Source organism: Lutra lutra, chromosome 4 (assembly GCF_902655055.1).
Source record: "Lutra lutra chromosome 4, mLutLut1.2, whole genome shotgun sequence".
Lineage (NCBI taxonomy): Eukaryota > Metazoa > Chordata > Mammalia > Carnivora > Mustelidae > Lutra > Lutra lutra.
This window is the reverse complement of record NC_062281.1, coordinates 181,041,201-181,055,551: the sequence shown is the minus strand read 5'-3', so window position 1 is coordinate 181,055,551 and position 14,351 is coordinate 181,041,201. Positions and strand designations below refer to the sequence as shown.

General features: G+C 52.3%; 1 protein-coding gene across 3 annotated transcripts in view; it reads left to right on the top strand.

Annotated features, from left to right (window-relative positions):
- The window catches only part of EPHB2 (EPH receptor B2), a 183,563-nt gene extending 169,476 nt beyond the window's left edge, over positions 1-14,087 (top strand). For all 3 annotated transcript variants that reach the window (XM_047727698.1, XM_047727697.1, XM_047727696.1), the window contains exons 10-16: positions 6,334-6,456; positions 7,034-7,281; positions 8,258-8,473; positions 9,361-9,510; positions 10,627-10,820; positions 12,299-12,454; positions 12,913-14,087. In XM_047727698.1, the coding sequence (XP_047583654.1) occupies positions 6,334-6,456; positions 7,034-7,281; positions 8,258-8,473; positions 9,361-9,510; positions 10,627-10,820; positions 12,299-12,454; positions 12,913-13,021 (1,196 nt within the window). In that variant the 3' untranslated portion in view covers positions 13,022-14,087. The remainder of the gene's footprint in view (positions 1-6,333; positions 6,457-7,033; positions 7,282-8,257; positions 8,474-9,360; positions 9,511-10,626; positions 10,821-12,298; positions 12,455-12,912) is intronic.
- The last annotated feature ends 264 nt before the right edge of the window (positions 14,088-14,351 follow it).

The window sequence follows — 14,351 nt, the reverse complement described above, 5'->3', positions numbered from 1 at the left end:
GCCCGAGAGGTGGCGGGCCCTGTTGCTCTTTCCTAGTGATCCCTCTGATAACCACTGCCCCCTACCCAGGGCCTCCCCAGTGTCCCATCCCATCTCAGGCCAGGGCTGGGGGCACACAGGTGCCACACACCCAGAGCAGACGGCCCCTCTCAAGGGGCCCAGCAGAGACAGAAGCAGAACCAACATAGGGCAGGACGGGGTGGGGGGGGGCGGCGGGGAGAAGCTTCATGCTCACTTCCACTCACACAGAGGCAGGAATTCCACATGGGTCCCATATAGCTTCTCAAACTGTACTCAGTGGGGTACAGCTTCTGAGATGCCACTGGGTAAGACAGGCCATCAGCGTAACCCTTCACATGTCACACAGTCTTTGTGACCTACTGTGTATGCCAGGCTCTGTTTTAGTAGCTGGGGATACACAAGTTAGCAAACCACATATCCCCAGCCTTGCAGAGCTTAGATTCTGATGGGAGGGAACGGGGACCAAAAGAAATACATGTAGTCACTGAGAAAAGCACATGGCCTGCTAGAAGATAAAAGCACTATGGCAAAAGGCAAAGTAGAACAGGGTGACAGGTTGAGAATTACAAGTTCAGGTCAATAGAACTGCTTATTCAGATAGGACTGTTGGGGTTGGCCTCACTGAGAGGGTTTCAGTTGAGCAGAGACATGAACGAGCTGCATGGACAGACCTGAGGGAAGAGCCTCCCAGGCAGAAGGAAGAGCCAGCGCAAAGGCCCTGAGGCTGAATTGTGCCTGGCAGGTTTTAGGAACAGCCAGGAGGTTCATGTGACTGGAGCAGAATGAGAAGGCAGGAGGGACCCCAGCATGCAGATCCTTGTCAGCCATTGCAGGGCCTCTAGAAGGGTCTGAACCAAAGACTGACCTGGTCTGAGTTACAGTTTTGACAGGACTTCTCTGGCTGCTGAGGGGCAAGTGGAGTGACAGGGCTGCAGGGTGCCCGGCAGGACAGAAGCAGGGAGACCTGTGAGGTGGCTGTTGGCATCACCCAGGGAAGATTCTCGATTCTGGCATGTTCTGAAAATACTAGATTTGCTGCAGGATTGGATGTGGGGTGTGCAGGAGAGAGCAGAGTCAAGGAGTTCTAAATAGCAAGCCTCTGGGTTAACAGCCAATTTGAAGTAAAAGTTCCTGAGCTTAAAAAATCATTTTAGACATAAATGTAAAAAATCATTAAACCATTAAAAATTTCCAGAAGACAATTTAGGTAACTATGTCACTGATATTCTAAGCCTAAAAGCAGTGGAAAGCTCACAAGATAAAGGCAGAACAATTTAACTACACTGAAATTAAAAAAATTACCTGTACTCAACACGTAAAAGTCATAAATTACATCACCCCCTTCTATTCCCCAAGTAATGAAATCATGGTTATAGATAGAGGCTGACTGTACCTAGTGTACTCTGTTGCCCAGACCTGTTTAAATGCTTTACGTGCATTTGTTCATTTAATCCTTAAAATTATCCTGGTAATATGATTGAGTACGAGGGAACCAAGACCCATAGAGGTCACACAGCAGCTCAGGGCCAGAGCCAAGGTCCACACTCGTTGCCACTCCATGTTGCCCACACCTGGCTAAGCTGGAATAAGGGGGGCTCACATGCTCTGTCATCTGGAGCCATGTGGGAACATCACTGTTGAGTGTGTGAGTCACCAACAAGGAAACAGGGGACAGCAGGGATTTATTTTTAAAATAGAGCCCAGGATTTGTTCATGGATGAACACATTCTAAGGCTCAGCTCCTACGCCCTCCATCTAAAGAAGGGCTTCGGTTTTCTCAAAGCATGGCCAGCCCTGTAGCCCAACACCCACTAGCAACCCTGTGTGGCCAGGACCCAGGAAGAAGCTGAGGCCCGGAGATGCATGGGACTGACTTAAGTCACCCTCACTGGCTCACATGTGCCGTCATTCAGCAGGTGCTGAATGAGGACCAAAATCTGTGATTACTGGATGGGGTCCAGAGGGCCCAACCTGGTTTCTCATCCCTGCTCCACCAATGGCCCGCTCTGTGACCTTGCGGAAGTCATCGAGCCTCTCTGAACCTTGGTGTCTTTACGTGGGAAGTAGCCAGAATGATGCTTCTTTCACAGAATTGTGAGGATTAAATGAATTAATGGATATGAAAGTGCTTCCTAAAAATATTTAATAAAAGCCAACTCTTCTCTATAGCTGGTAACAATTATTCAGTGTTTTCTATCCCCAGACTACTATACTAAGCCCTTAAAAAATGTTTTCATTTAATCCTTGCAGTCCCCTTATGAGGTAGGTACTGTTTATTGGCTCCATTGTAGATATGAAAAAAAGTGAAGCACAGAGAGGTTCAGTAATTTCCCCAAGGGCACACAGCTGTATCAATAGTGCAGTTGATCCTCAGTTCAAACTCATAAACTCAGTTCAAGTTCATAACATCATTAAACTGATCCTCAGTTCAAACGCATAAAGCAGCTTATTTGTGATTATTATTACCGGCAGATCCAGAACTCAAACCAGATCTCTGAATATCTGGTTCCTCCTCCCTCCTTCATCCTGAATTTCCCTTCTGGGTTCAGGACAGCACGTAGTGGCCCTGACAGTCCTAAGTCATCCAAACAATAGCCCAGTATTATCTGGAGACTCGGACTGCAGAGATCCTCAGTCAGCTTCAGTGCAGCAAATATCCCGTCCTGGGAGCTGGGCCTTGAGCTTCCCTTCCATTCCATGTCCACGACATGTCCTGTGTCCCCTTCCATTCCAGGACACAGGATGGGAAGGCATCCAGAAGAAAACCGTAGCCTGGCAGCTGAAAGTGTAGACTCACAGCCACACGACCTGAATTCAGACCCCATATCTGCCACTTATCAGCTCTGTCCTTGTCATCTTGGGCAGGTCGTCCAACCTTTCTTATCCCACAGTGTGCTCATCCAAACAATGGGGATAATATTAGGTTGGGCCAAATGAAATTGCCTGCTTTGTAGGTCAGCAGCAGTCAAATACTAACAATTTCATAAGGCTCAGCCTAATAATAGCATTTCCCAGGTAGGGTTGTCGGGAGGGTTAATTGGATAGGTATCTATAAAGTACCCAGACCAGGGCCTGGGGCCTGGCAAACCCACAAGGAATTGTGAGCAGATTATGATATGAATGGTGAGATGAAACCAGAGGGTCACAGAAGCAGGGACAGCTCAGAGCCATACATCCAATCAGTGTTTATTAAGCATCTACTAAATAAGCACCTTCACACACATACTCCAGAGAAAACATTCTAGAGCAAGGGCTCATAACTTGGGGTTCACAGACCCCCAAGAGCTTCAAGGGCCCATGAACATTCCAAAATTATATGCTGAATCTAGGAGTGTGACACACACGTGAATAATTTTCAAGGAGCAGATTCATAGCTTCTGCCAAATTCTCAAAGCCATCCATGACCCCAAAGGGGAGGAAAGAGAAAAAGAGGACAGTCCGGTAGGCAATGCTATTACTCTTTCAATAAGCATTTCATGAGCACCCTCTATGTGCCAGGTTCTAGGATTTAGCATGAACTAGACAGACGTGGCCTCTGTCCCCCTGAGGGAGAGAGTGGAAAGCAAGTCCGCACAGGCAGCAGAGTGGTCCAGAAAGGGGAGCCAGGAGGCTGTGGGCATGCGTATGGAAGACTTAGTACAAGGTAGGAGAGCCATACAGACGTCAGAGCCATACAAGTGGCTGCAGAGACAGGGCTTCAGAGCCTAAAGAGAGAGCATGGATCTCCACTGTAAGGATCCAGGCAGGTTTCACAGAGGAGGTGACATTTGATCTGGACACAAAGAGGAAGAGAAGGGTATTGCAGGTGGAGGTAACCCCATGAACAAAGCACAAAGGCCAGAAATTATAAGGTGTGTCTGGGATCCCTGGACAAATAATTCTTTTTGGTGGCATATAGAGGGGCAGGGACCTATAGCTGGGGCCCAGCACGGAGGGCTTGGAATGCCAGGTGAAGGCACTTGCCTTACTCTTGCAAGCAATGGAGAGCCCTCCTGGCCAAGGGTCGGGGATGGCATCTGAGCAGTTGGCAGTGCCCGAGTCAGCTTTGAGCTCCTGCTGCGCTTCTCCTCAGCTCCTGGGGCTCCTGGGGCTGACCCATTCCTGTCCTCCCTCTGCAGCTGGCCTGACAGAAAGGGCTTCCCCTAGTCCTATTGGAGGGAGGCTGAAAGTCAGTCACCGAGACCCACAGAGCCCTGAGTTTGAGCCAGAAAAGGAGCTTCTCCCAGAAACTGATATCCCCGCTCTGGGGAGTGCTGATTGAGAGTCGTGGCTGAACAGTCCAGGAGGAAGAGGCCTGGGCCAGATCTAGTTGGACTGCACACAGGAGGCCATGAGTCTGATGATTAACACTATGGCCCTTGGCTCAAGTCTGACCTGGGTTCAAGTCCTGGCTGTGCCATTTGCTAGCTGTGTGGCCTTGGGCAGATCACTTAGACTTTCTGAGCTGCCGTTCCCCCATGCATGAAATGGGAGTAATGATTCCCTTCCCCCAAGAGTTGTTGGGTGTGGATGAGATGATGCATACCGAGAGCCTGACCCAGTGTTGGGCACAAGGGCTCGATCAGGAGTAGCTGCAATCATTCTTTTATCTCAATCACCTGGATTCTGCTCAGCTCTGTAGACACTGTCTATTGCATGAAGAGCTTTGTTTGAGCCCCACGTTTTGGGTGGAGATTACTTAAAAATAAAACCTTTTAGGCACGCCTGGGTGGCTCAGTGGGTTAAAGCCTCTGCCTTCGGCTCGGGTCATGATCCCGGGGTCCTGGGATTGAGCCCCGCATCGGGCTCTCTGCTCAGTGGGAAGTCTGATTCCTCCTCTCTCTCTGCCTGCCGCTCTGCCTACTTGTGATCTCCGTCTGTCAAATGAATAAATAAAAATCTTTTTAAAAAGAAAAGAAAAGAAAACCTTTTAAATAAACAAATTAAATGATGGGCTAGACAAACACCCACATAAATAATCCAAAATAAAGCTAATGTATCAGAACGGCAGTTGGCAGACTTTTCTGTAAAGGACCAGAGAGTAAATATTTCAAGTTTTGATAGCCATATGGTCCTATTGTATCTATTCATTTCAGTCGCCGGAGTGTGAAAGCAGCCACAGGCAAAGGAATGCTGGCAGCTGTGTTCCAATAAAACTTTATTTAGCAAATGGTCAGTGGGCCGGTTTGCCAACACATGTGTTAAAGGTTCCAACCTTAGATTCTTGGAATGTCTGAAACAGACACTGAGAGTGGTCACCTAACATGTCCAAGGTCACACAGCTCAGCAGGGTTGGTGGCCCCACTCACCAACCAGTTAAGCCTTACTCCAGTCAAGCCCAGGAACTCCAGCTTCCTACTCCTAGAGCTACCGCCTCCAAAGTCATGGCTCCTGGAGCAATAAGAGGATGTGGGCAGGGAGCTGGGGAAGCCAGAGCGAGGCCTGGACACCAGAAGACCAGTTACCTTAAAGGGAGAAGGTGGGATGGATCATCCTTCCCTTCCTTCCAAGTGTTTTGCTGGCTCAGTGCTAGGGTCAGAATTAGGTGTTTGGCGTCCAAGTCTTAGGTGTTTGGCACCCTTAATTTCTGCACCAAATAAAAAAGTACATCAAATCAAGAGTCAAATTAATTTGCCGCATATCCTGCCTTATGTTGATCACCAGGGAATTTGAGATCTAGAAGGATTTAAGACCTAGCTAGTGAGGGACTTGGGAAGTGGCGCCAGAAACCATGGGTCCTCAGACCCTGGTGAATGGGCAGCCCATCCAGGCTCTGGGGCCTGCCTGGGAGAGCTGAGATAGCCAGGAATTTTCCTAAAGGAGAAGATGCTTTAATTAGGCCTAAAAAGACAGAGAGGTCTCTGTAGCAGACACCCAAGAACATGGGCTATTGCCTGTTCTTTCTGTATTTCTGTTCCAAATCTCTCTCTCTTCCTTCTTGACTTCCTCTTTCTTTGCTTTGCACCCCTAATTCTCTAACACAAGAGTGACAAACCTATCTATCCTTTTATGCCCACATCCGTAACAGACATTGCTAATCAATCCTGACAGTCCTTTAGCTCCTTCGGGAAGACATTACTAATCATTTAGAGTTGGAACAAGAGCTGGAACCTATTTGTTCTCCTGCTAAGCTCTCTGTTCTCACCCTTCTACTCAGCTCAATCCCATCTGCTCACTGAAGCCCAGAGAGGCCAAGTGACCTGCAAAGGGTTGCCCAGTTCTTATGGGGCTGCACGGGTGTGTATTTCCCTCCACAGAGAGACTAGTGCTAGCCTTTCCGTCTGTCCACATCTTGAGTCTGTGCATGTGACCAAGCCTGGTCTTATCCCCCAGTGACCCCAGGCATGAAGATCTACATCGACCCTTTCACCTATGAGGACCCCAATGAGGCAGTGCGGGAGTTTGCCAAGGAAATTGACATCTCCTGTGTCAAAATTGAGCAGGTGATTGGAGCAGGTAGGTGTCTGGGGCTCTCCCAGGTACCATGGCCTCAGCCATGAGTGGGGAGTACTCTTGGGGCAGAGGGTTGGATGTGGGGCAGGAACTTCAGAGGATCCTCTAAGACATGGAGGTTCACAATACCAAAGGTAGAAAAGTCCTCAAAGGTCATCCAGTAAAATCACCTCATCAACATATGAGGAAACTGAGGCATGGGGCTGGGAAGGAGCTTACATATCATGTCAGAGATTGACCTAGGTCTAGAACCCCATTCTCTGGACTCAGTCTAGTCCTTTGTCCTTCCCACCATTCATCCAGATCCCTTTCTCCATCTTCCCAGGTTCCCCTACAGCCTTGCCCCATGCCCAGCTAAATACCATGGGACAGCTGTGAAGAGCTTACTCTTACTCCCAGTGGTGGCTAGGAGCTTTCTGGGCCCCCACATTCTACAAAGGGGTTCTTTGTCTAAGAGGATAAGTTGACCACTGGGGAGAAGAAGCTCCTTCAGGACCCAGGAGTGGAGGTTACAAGGAGTGGGAGGTGGCACTTCCACCTGGCAAGTGACATCCTGCCTCTCTTGGTGTATGTGTCCCAGGAGAGTTTGGCGAGGTATGCAGTGGCCACCTAAAACTACCGGGCAAGAGAGAGATCTTTGTAGCCATCAAGACGCTCAAGTCAGGCTATACTGAGAAGCAGCGCCGTGACTTCCTGAGCGAGGCCTCCATCATGGGCCAATTCGACCACCCCAACGTCATCCACCTGGAGGGTGTTGTCACCAAGAGCACGCCTGTGATGATCATCACTGAGTTCATGGAGAATGGCTCCCTGGACTCCTTCCTCCGGGTAGGGGAAACCAAGAGTACCAGGGGCCCGCAGATGGGGAAGAAAAGGAGCGGTGGACATAGCTTCGTGGCGTCAAAGCCTGGTGGGGTCTTGGGAAAGATCTAAGTCGGGAATGGCTTCATGCTGCCTCTTTCCATTCCCTTACCCATGGCAGGCATTGCTAATCAATCCCAGAACTCTGTCCCACTAAACCAGGAAGCCATCTCAGAATCCTTTTCATTCTAGGAAACTACAACCAGTCAGTTAGAGTTGGCACACAACTGAAATCTCTTGCTGTCTGTGCTTAGTCAGCCTTCTCATTATGCACAAGAGAAAAGGGAGACTCAAAGACAGGTAGAGTTTGTCCGGGCTTACCTAGAGGGTCAAGGTGAGAGCCAGGACTGAAACCAGGTCTCTTGAACCCTGGTCCAGGGTTTTCACCAGATTTTGGATTTCTCCAAAGCTATATGTGCTGGGGGATGGAGTCTGGAGCTTAAGGTCAAGAAAGGAAAGTTTCCAGACCCCTCTCTCTCCCCTCCCCGTGCCGGGAGATCACAGTCAATCAGCTGGACGAAGAGCACAGACGCATGTTACTAAACTAGCTGCCATTTAGCAAACATTTACTGAGCATCTAGTATGTGCCAGGCACCTTCCATGCACCTTCTCATTTAACTCAGCCCTGGGAGGTGGGTGTAACTTATCCCCATTTAACACCCAGATGGGAAAACAGGCTCAAGAAGTCAGGTCACTTGTCCAAGGTTTCACGGTCAGCAAAGGGCAGACCCAGAGTCAGATCAGCTGGGTCAACTGAAACCTGTGTTCTTTTCTCCACCCTGAAACTGGCCTCTCATGGGCCTCTCTAAGCATCTGAATCCTTTCCACAGGGGGCATGAAGCCTGGGCGGCACGTCCTGCTCTGGTTTCCCATTGTGTGGATGATCCAGAGCTCTGAGTCACGCCCTTCCACTCACTGTGTGTTTCCTCCACTTCTCCCAAAGCAAAACGACGGGCAGTTCACAGTCATCCAGCTGGTGGGCATGCTGCGGGGGATCGCGGCCGGCATGAAGTACCTGGCAGACATGAACTACGTCCACCGCGACCTGGCCGCCCGTAACATCCTGGTCAACAGCAACCTGGTCTGCAAGGTGTCTGACTTCGGGCTCTCACGCTTTCTGGAGGATGACACCTCAGACCCCACGTACACCAGTGCGCTGGTAAGATGGAAACAGAGAGCCTTTTCCGGGGGAGCGTGGTACCGGGCAAGAGGGCTTAGGTGTCCCTCTCTCCCTACGATATGTTTTCACCGACTCCTGCTCGTGCCAAGCACCATGCTGGGCCCTGGAAACAGAGACACAAACCACCGTCTCTGCCCCCTTGGCACTCACAGGCTGTGCGGGGACACAGATGTGCAGAGAAACATGGAATAAAAAGAGCTATGAGTCAGGGCACCTGTCTGGGGAGGCTGAGGAAGGCTTGCTGAGAGGCAGTGATATCTGAGCTGGAAGCTGAAGGGCCAGTGAAAGGTGGTCAGATGCCACGTTCTCAAGGCAAGATGAGACTAGAACACAGACTGTAAGCGGGAAGGTGGTGGGCAGTAACGCGGGAGAGGCAGGCAGGGCTGACCCTGGAGAACCTCGATGCCAAGTTCAGGACTCTCTCCTGCTGAAGAGTTCAAAACAGAAGGGCATAAGGCCCGGCCCCTGCCCAAAGAGCTCAGATGGAGGACAAGAAGAGCCAAGCACGCAGGCAAATGATTTCAGTACTGCTCTGTAGGAGAAGTGCCTCCTGGAGGGAGAGACACAGGCCACAGGATTAAAAAGAGTGGGCAACTCTTGGGGATGTAGGGAAAGATTTTCAGAAACACTTAAAGGATGAGAAGATGTTTCCAGATGGCAGAGTGAGAAGAGGCATTCCACGCGGGGGGTGGGGGGAACAGCCTGTGCAAATTCCCAAGGCCTGAAGCAGCACGGTGAGTTCGAGAAAGAATGAGGTGCTTCATGGGATTGGTACAGCACAGGGCTGAGGGCAAGGAGTAGTACTGAGAACAGAGGCCAGACGGATCAGCCTCCCACCCATTAACCCTCCTCATTCTGTTCCCCAGGGTGGGAAAATCCCCATCCGCTGGACGGCCCCAGAAGCCATCCAGTACCGGAAGTTCACCTCAGCCAGTGACGTGTGGAGCTATGGTATCGTCATGTGGGAGGTGATGTCCTACGGGGAGCGACCTTACTGGGACATGACCAACCAGGACGTAAGTTTCCAAGGGGGCCGGGCCCAGCCCAATGTTGGGTGATTCTAATGTCTGCACAGGATCCCGGACTCTCTGGGGGTCGAGTAGGAAAGACCTACTCATCCACAATTCAGCAAATCTTCAAGATGCGTTCACCTTGTGGCCAGCCCCAAATGAGACCATAGCTGTCCCTGAGGTATTTTCCATGTAACTTCGGGACAAGGCAATTATTCCAGGAACCAGTTGTTGTTATCAGGAACTTTACGAGCAGGTGCTAAATTGGAGAAGGCGGGTGTCGAGTCCTGTAGGGGTTGAGGCAAGGGCCACGTGAGCAAGATCAATCAGGAAGTCTTCCCAGGACAGGGGGAGCATACACTGTAGTAGGACTTGGAGACATGAGGATGTCGAAGGGGAAGAATAGGCTGTGCAAAGGCCCAGAGGTGGGATGCTGAGGGAGAGGGCCGGGGAACGGTAGGGAGGAAAGATGGTCAGAAAGGATGATAAGGTTCCATAATGGAGTGTTTGAAAGCCAACCCAACACATTTGGATTTGCAACAACACAGAAAAGAAAGGACTTAAAGAAGCTTCTCGAGCAGGGAGGGTGACCCACAGTCCAGCTGGGGAAGGTGAGTCTGGGCCTGTGGCAGGACAGATTGGAGAGAAGCGTTTTGAGCTTCTTTTCCTGACAGAGGAGTGGGCGGAGCCGTGTAGAGCCACACCGTGGGGTCCGACCTGGGAGACATGCCTCACCTGGAGTGGTAATTGGCACTGAAAACAAGAGTTGTTGTCATCCTGGGGTGAAGGGCCAGAGAGAGGAGTCCTAGGAAAGGAAAAAGTGGTCCACAAGAGGGTCAGCCTGGTAGACATTGAGGCAAAAGATATCTCGGGGTGCCGGCTTTCCCAAGATTGGGAGAGGGGGCAGTCATGCAGCCCCCCCAGATCAGACTGAGGCCACAGATGGTGGGAACCCAGGGGAGGGGCATCCCTGGGGCTGTGTCCAGGAGGCGGAGGCAGTTGTCATGGCAACCAAATAGGTCTGCCCTGCTGCAGAGGTCGAGGGGAAAAATAGGTCAGGTGAGAGGCAGGTACTCTTTATCCCACCCGCCCCACCCCACTCTGGCCCTGTGTCGTCCCCAGGTAATTAATGCCATCGAGCAGGACTACCGACTGCCGCCACCCATGGACTGCCCCAGCGCCCTGCACCAGCTCATGCTGGACTGCTGGCAGAAGGACCGCAACCACCGGCCTAAGTTTGGCCAGATCGTCAACACGCTGGACAAAATGATCCGAAACCCCAACAGCCTCAAAGCCATGGCACCCCTCTCCTCTGGGTACGGCTCTGGTCTGGCCTCACCCCTCCTCCCAGTGCGTCTCTGCCCCCGTCCTCAGCCGGCCCTTCCTCAGCCGGCCCTTCCTCTCCCTGAATCCCAACCCCTCCCCAGCCCTGCCCAGGCTCCCCCTGCTTCAGGCAGCTGGGGGTCAAGGAAGGCCAACACAAGCTTCCTTGGGCATCGACCCTGCCTGGTGGTGCAGAGGAGGCTGGGACACAGTAGAGGAGAAGGAAGTGGTAGAGACGGTGAAGGAAGCACTTTTTAAAGCATGGCCGTGGTCAGAGAGGACAGCATTTAAGAAAAAATGATCAGAATCTGGGTTGGTAAACAGGTTGACTGGTCACCGGGCTTCCTTCCTAGCTCCCTTCCTGCTCAAACATGAACCCTCTGACCTACATCTGCGTCCTCCCCAGCACCGCCGTGCACACACGCACACACACACAGAGGCACGCTTTACACAGTCCTACGCACCGTCAGGCACAAGAACTCATGCTTACGCTCCCGCACAAATGGTCTCACACACGGATACACACCCATTTGCAGGCCCTCACGCCTACCCTCCCTACATGTTCAGAAGTACAGACACACACAGACACACACAGACGCACGCTCACTCACCGTTCCTGACTCAGCGGGACGAGCGTTAGCTCCAGCGACCTGAGGCCTGCCTCCTCCCAGTGGTCCCCAGGCATATGCTCCCTCAGACCTGGGGCCAACACCGCCTTGCTTGGGTGGCTGCCCCAGACCCCTGTCCCCCCCAGCCCTGCACACTCTTTCTCTTTGGGACCCTATCAGAGTTTTTGCGGGGCGTCCAGCCAGGGGTCCTCAGGGTCTGGGGCTGGCTTTGTCCAAACACTCTTTGGGCCCAAGTCCTTCACCTGCCAAGTTTTTATGGCCCATAGTTAGCGTGTGTCTCTACCTGTCGCTTCCCACCAGGACCCCATCAGCCACTCCTGACTCTCCGGATAAAATCACTCTGAGCTTTGAGCCCTGTGAGGGTCATTTCCACCCTGGCTTGCTCCCATGAGCACTGCCAGCCTTGTCTAGACTTTGGAGGTGCAACCCACAGTTTCCCAGAGCACACCTAGGCTGGGGAAGGACGGGGGATACAGCGACTCCTAGCACAGTTAGTCTGGCTGAACTCCCCCCTCCTGACCATCAGAGGCTTGGAGAAGCATCTTGCTCCTCACCACTGTGGGCCAGCCTCCCAGCAGCCTGTTCAGAGGCACCCCTGGACTTCCCAGGGGGCCTCATTGTTGAGTCCTGCACACACACTCGCATAGTCACGCACAAACGTGTCTCCTTGACATAGGTGCAAATGCACACCCACTCTCATACAGAAATACATACACACTCACCTTCGTCCCCACAGATGGATACACAGGTGCAGGTACAAAGCCCGCAGCGGCCCCCTGCCCTCACCCTTGCCCCCCTCCCAGCACCTGCCCTAACCATCTGTCGCCCACCCCCGCCCCCAGAATCAACCTGCCGCTGCTGGACCGCACCATCCCTGACTACACCAGCTTTAACACGGTGGACGAGTGGCTGGAGGCCATCAAGATGGGACAATACAAGGAGAGCTTCGCCAACGCCGGCTTCACCTCCTTCGATGTCGTGTCACAGATGATGATGGAGTAAGTGCCCGGCTGTCTCGCCCACCATTACCAGTACTGCTCCCCAGCCATCCCACCAAGCCGGGGTCTCTGGAGGGCGAGGAGTCACGTTCAGATCAACCCCCAGGTCTGCCTGTGGCCAAGGGCAAATCAGAACCTCCCTGCACCCCAGCTGTTTTCTGTAAACCAGAGGTCGTTAGGAAGACCAAAGGGATATACAGTGAGTGTGTACTTCATAAATGCAAGTTCCTTTCCCCTTCCCTGGAGCAGAGGAGACCCCGTGCACCTGAGTGTCCTGACTCCCAGTCCCAGGCTCCTTCCATCCCCACTAGTCAGTCCAGCACCAGGAATCTACCCACTCACCCCTTCCCTTGCTCTCTTCAGCAGGAAACCCCTGGAGAAGCCCAGGCAGCTCTCCACCCGGCCCAAGGTCTCCCCCACCCCCACATTTCCCTAACACACATGCTTCTCTCCCAAAGGGACATTCTCCGGGTTGGGGTCACGTTGGCTGGCCACCAGAAAAAAATCCTGAACAGTATCCAGGTGATGCGGGCACAGATGAACCAAATCCAATCTGTGGAGGTTTGACGCTCACCCGCCTCGGCTCACCTCTCCCTCCAGGCCCCCGCCCCCTCCGCCCCACACGCCGGCCCCCTGGTTCTCCGTCCACGTCCACCGCGGGCTCAGCCGCCTGCCAGGAGGCCACGGGCAGCAGGAAGAACCGAGCAGCGCTCCAGCCATGAGACCTCACCAGGAATATGTGAAACTCAGATGATGGAAAAAAGGGAACGGGGACAGAAGAAAACAGATCCTGGGAGGGGGCGGGAAATACAAGAAATATTTTTTAAAGAGGATTCTCATAAGGAAAGCGATCATTGTTCTTAGGGAAAAATTTAAAAAAAAAAAAAAAAAAAGGGCTTGGGAGATCCACGCGATTAGTCCCAACTGGAGACCAAAAGCAGTTTCTCTCCATTTGCCTCTGGGAAGGCGACCTGGCCAGAGCCAAGAAACACTTTCAGGAAAACCAATGTGAAGGGAGAGACAGGGGCCACCCTTCTCTCCTGACCCTGAGCTGCTCTTCCAGGCTTCACTCAACAGCCACAGGCCCGGCAGAGGTGGCCACCGCCACGGGAACTGTTCCCACTGCCGCTGGGCAAACAGAATTTTTCTGTCTTTGGAGAATATTTCAGAAACTCTGACGAAAAAGACTTGCTTCTCCTGTCGGCTCCTGGGGCTGAAAGGGGGCTTTTGTCCTCCTCAGTCGGGGAGAACATGGGGACACCGGAAAGGTCAGCCTTCCTGAGGATGACCGGCCCCCCCAGGACTGCCGCGCCACCTCTCTGTCGCGCCGCGCGGTGCCCGGCAGCCCCCGCCTGGAGGCCTGTTGCTGCGGTGACCGCCATCAGCTACGACTGCCACTGAGAAAGGATTGCTCCTGCATTTGGGTTTGTTTACAGCAATTCGTGGACTCGGGGGTATTTTGGTCAGGGGTGGATTTGGTTTGGGGGATTTGTTTGTTGGGTTTTTTTTTTTTATGACAATGAAGTGACACTTTGACATTTCCTACATTTTGAGGACTTGATCCTTCTCCAAGAAGAAGGTGCTTTCTGCTTACTGACTTAGGCAATACACCAAGGGCGAGATTTTATATGCACATTTCTGGATTTTTTATATGGTTTTCATTGACACTCTTCCCTCCTCCCCCTGCAGAGTGTTCCCCTCCCCTGCTGCCAGGCCTCACCAAAGCCAACTGCCACGGGGCCATCTGGGCCATGCAGAGACCGAGTGAGGATGAGGGGCTGGGGTAGAGGAGCCCCCCACCCAGGACTGCTTTGGAAAGCACCAGATTGAGAAGGAAGCAGGCCCTAGGACTGCAGAACCACACATCTTGTCCACTTCCCCACCCCCCTGCCCCAGT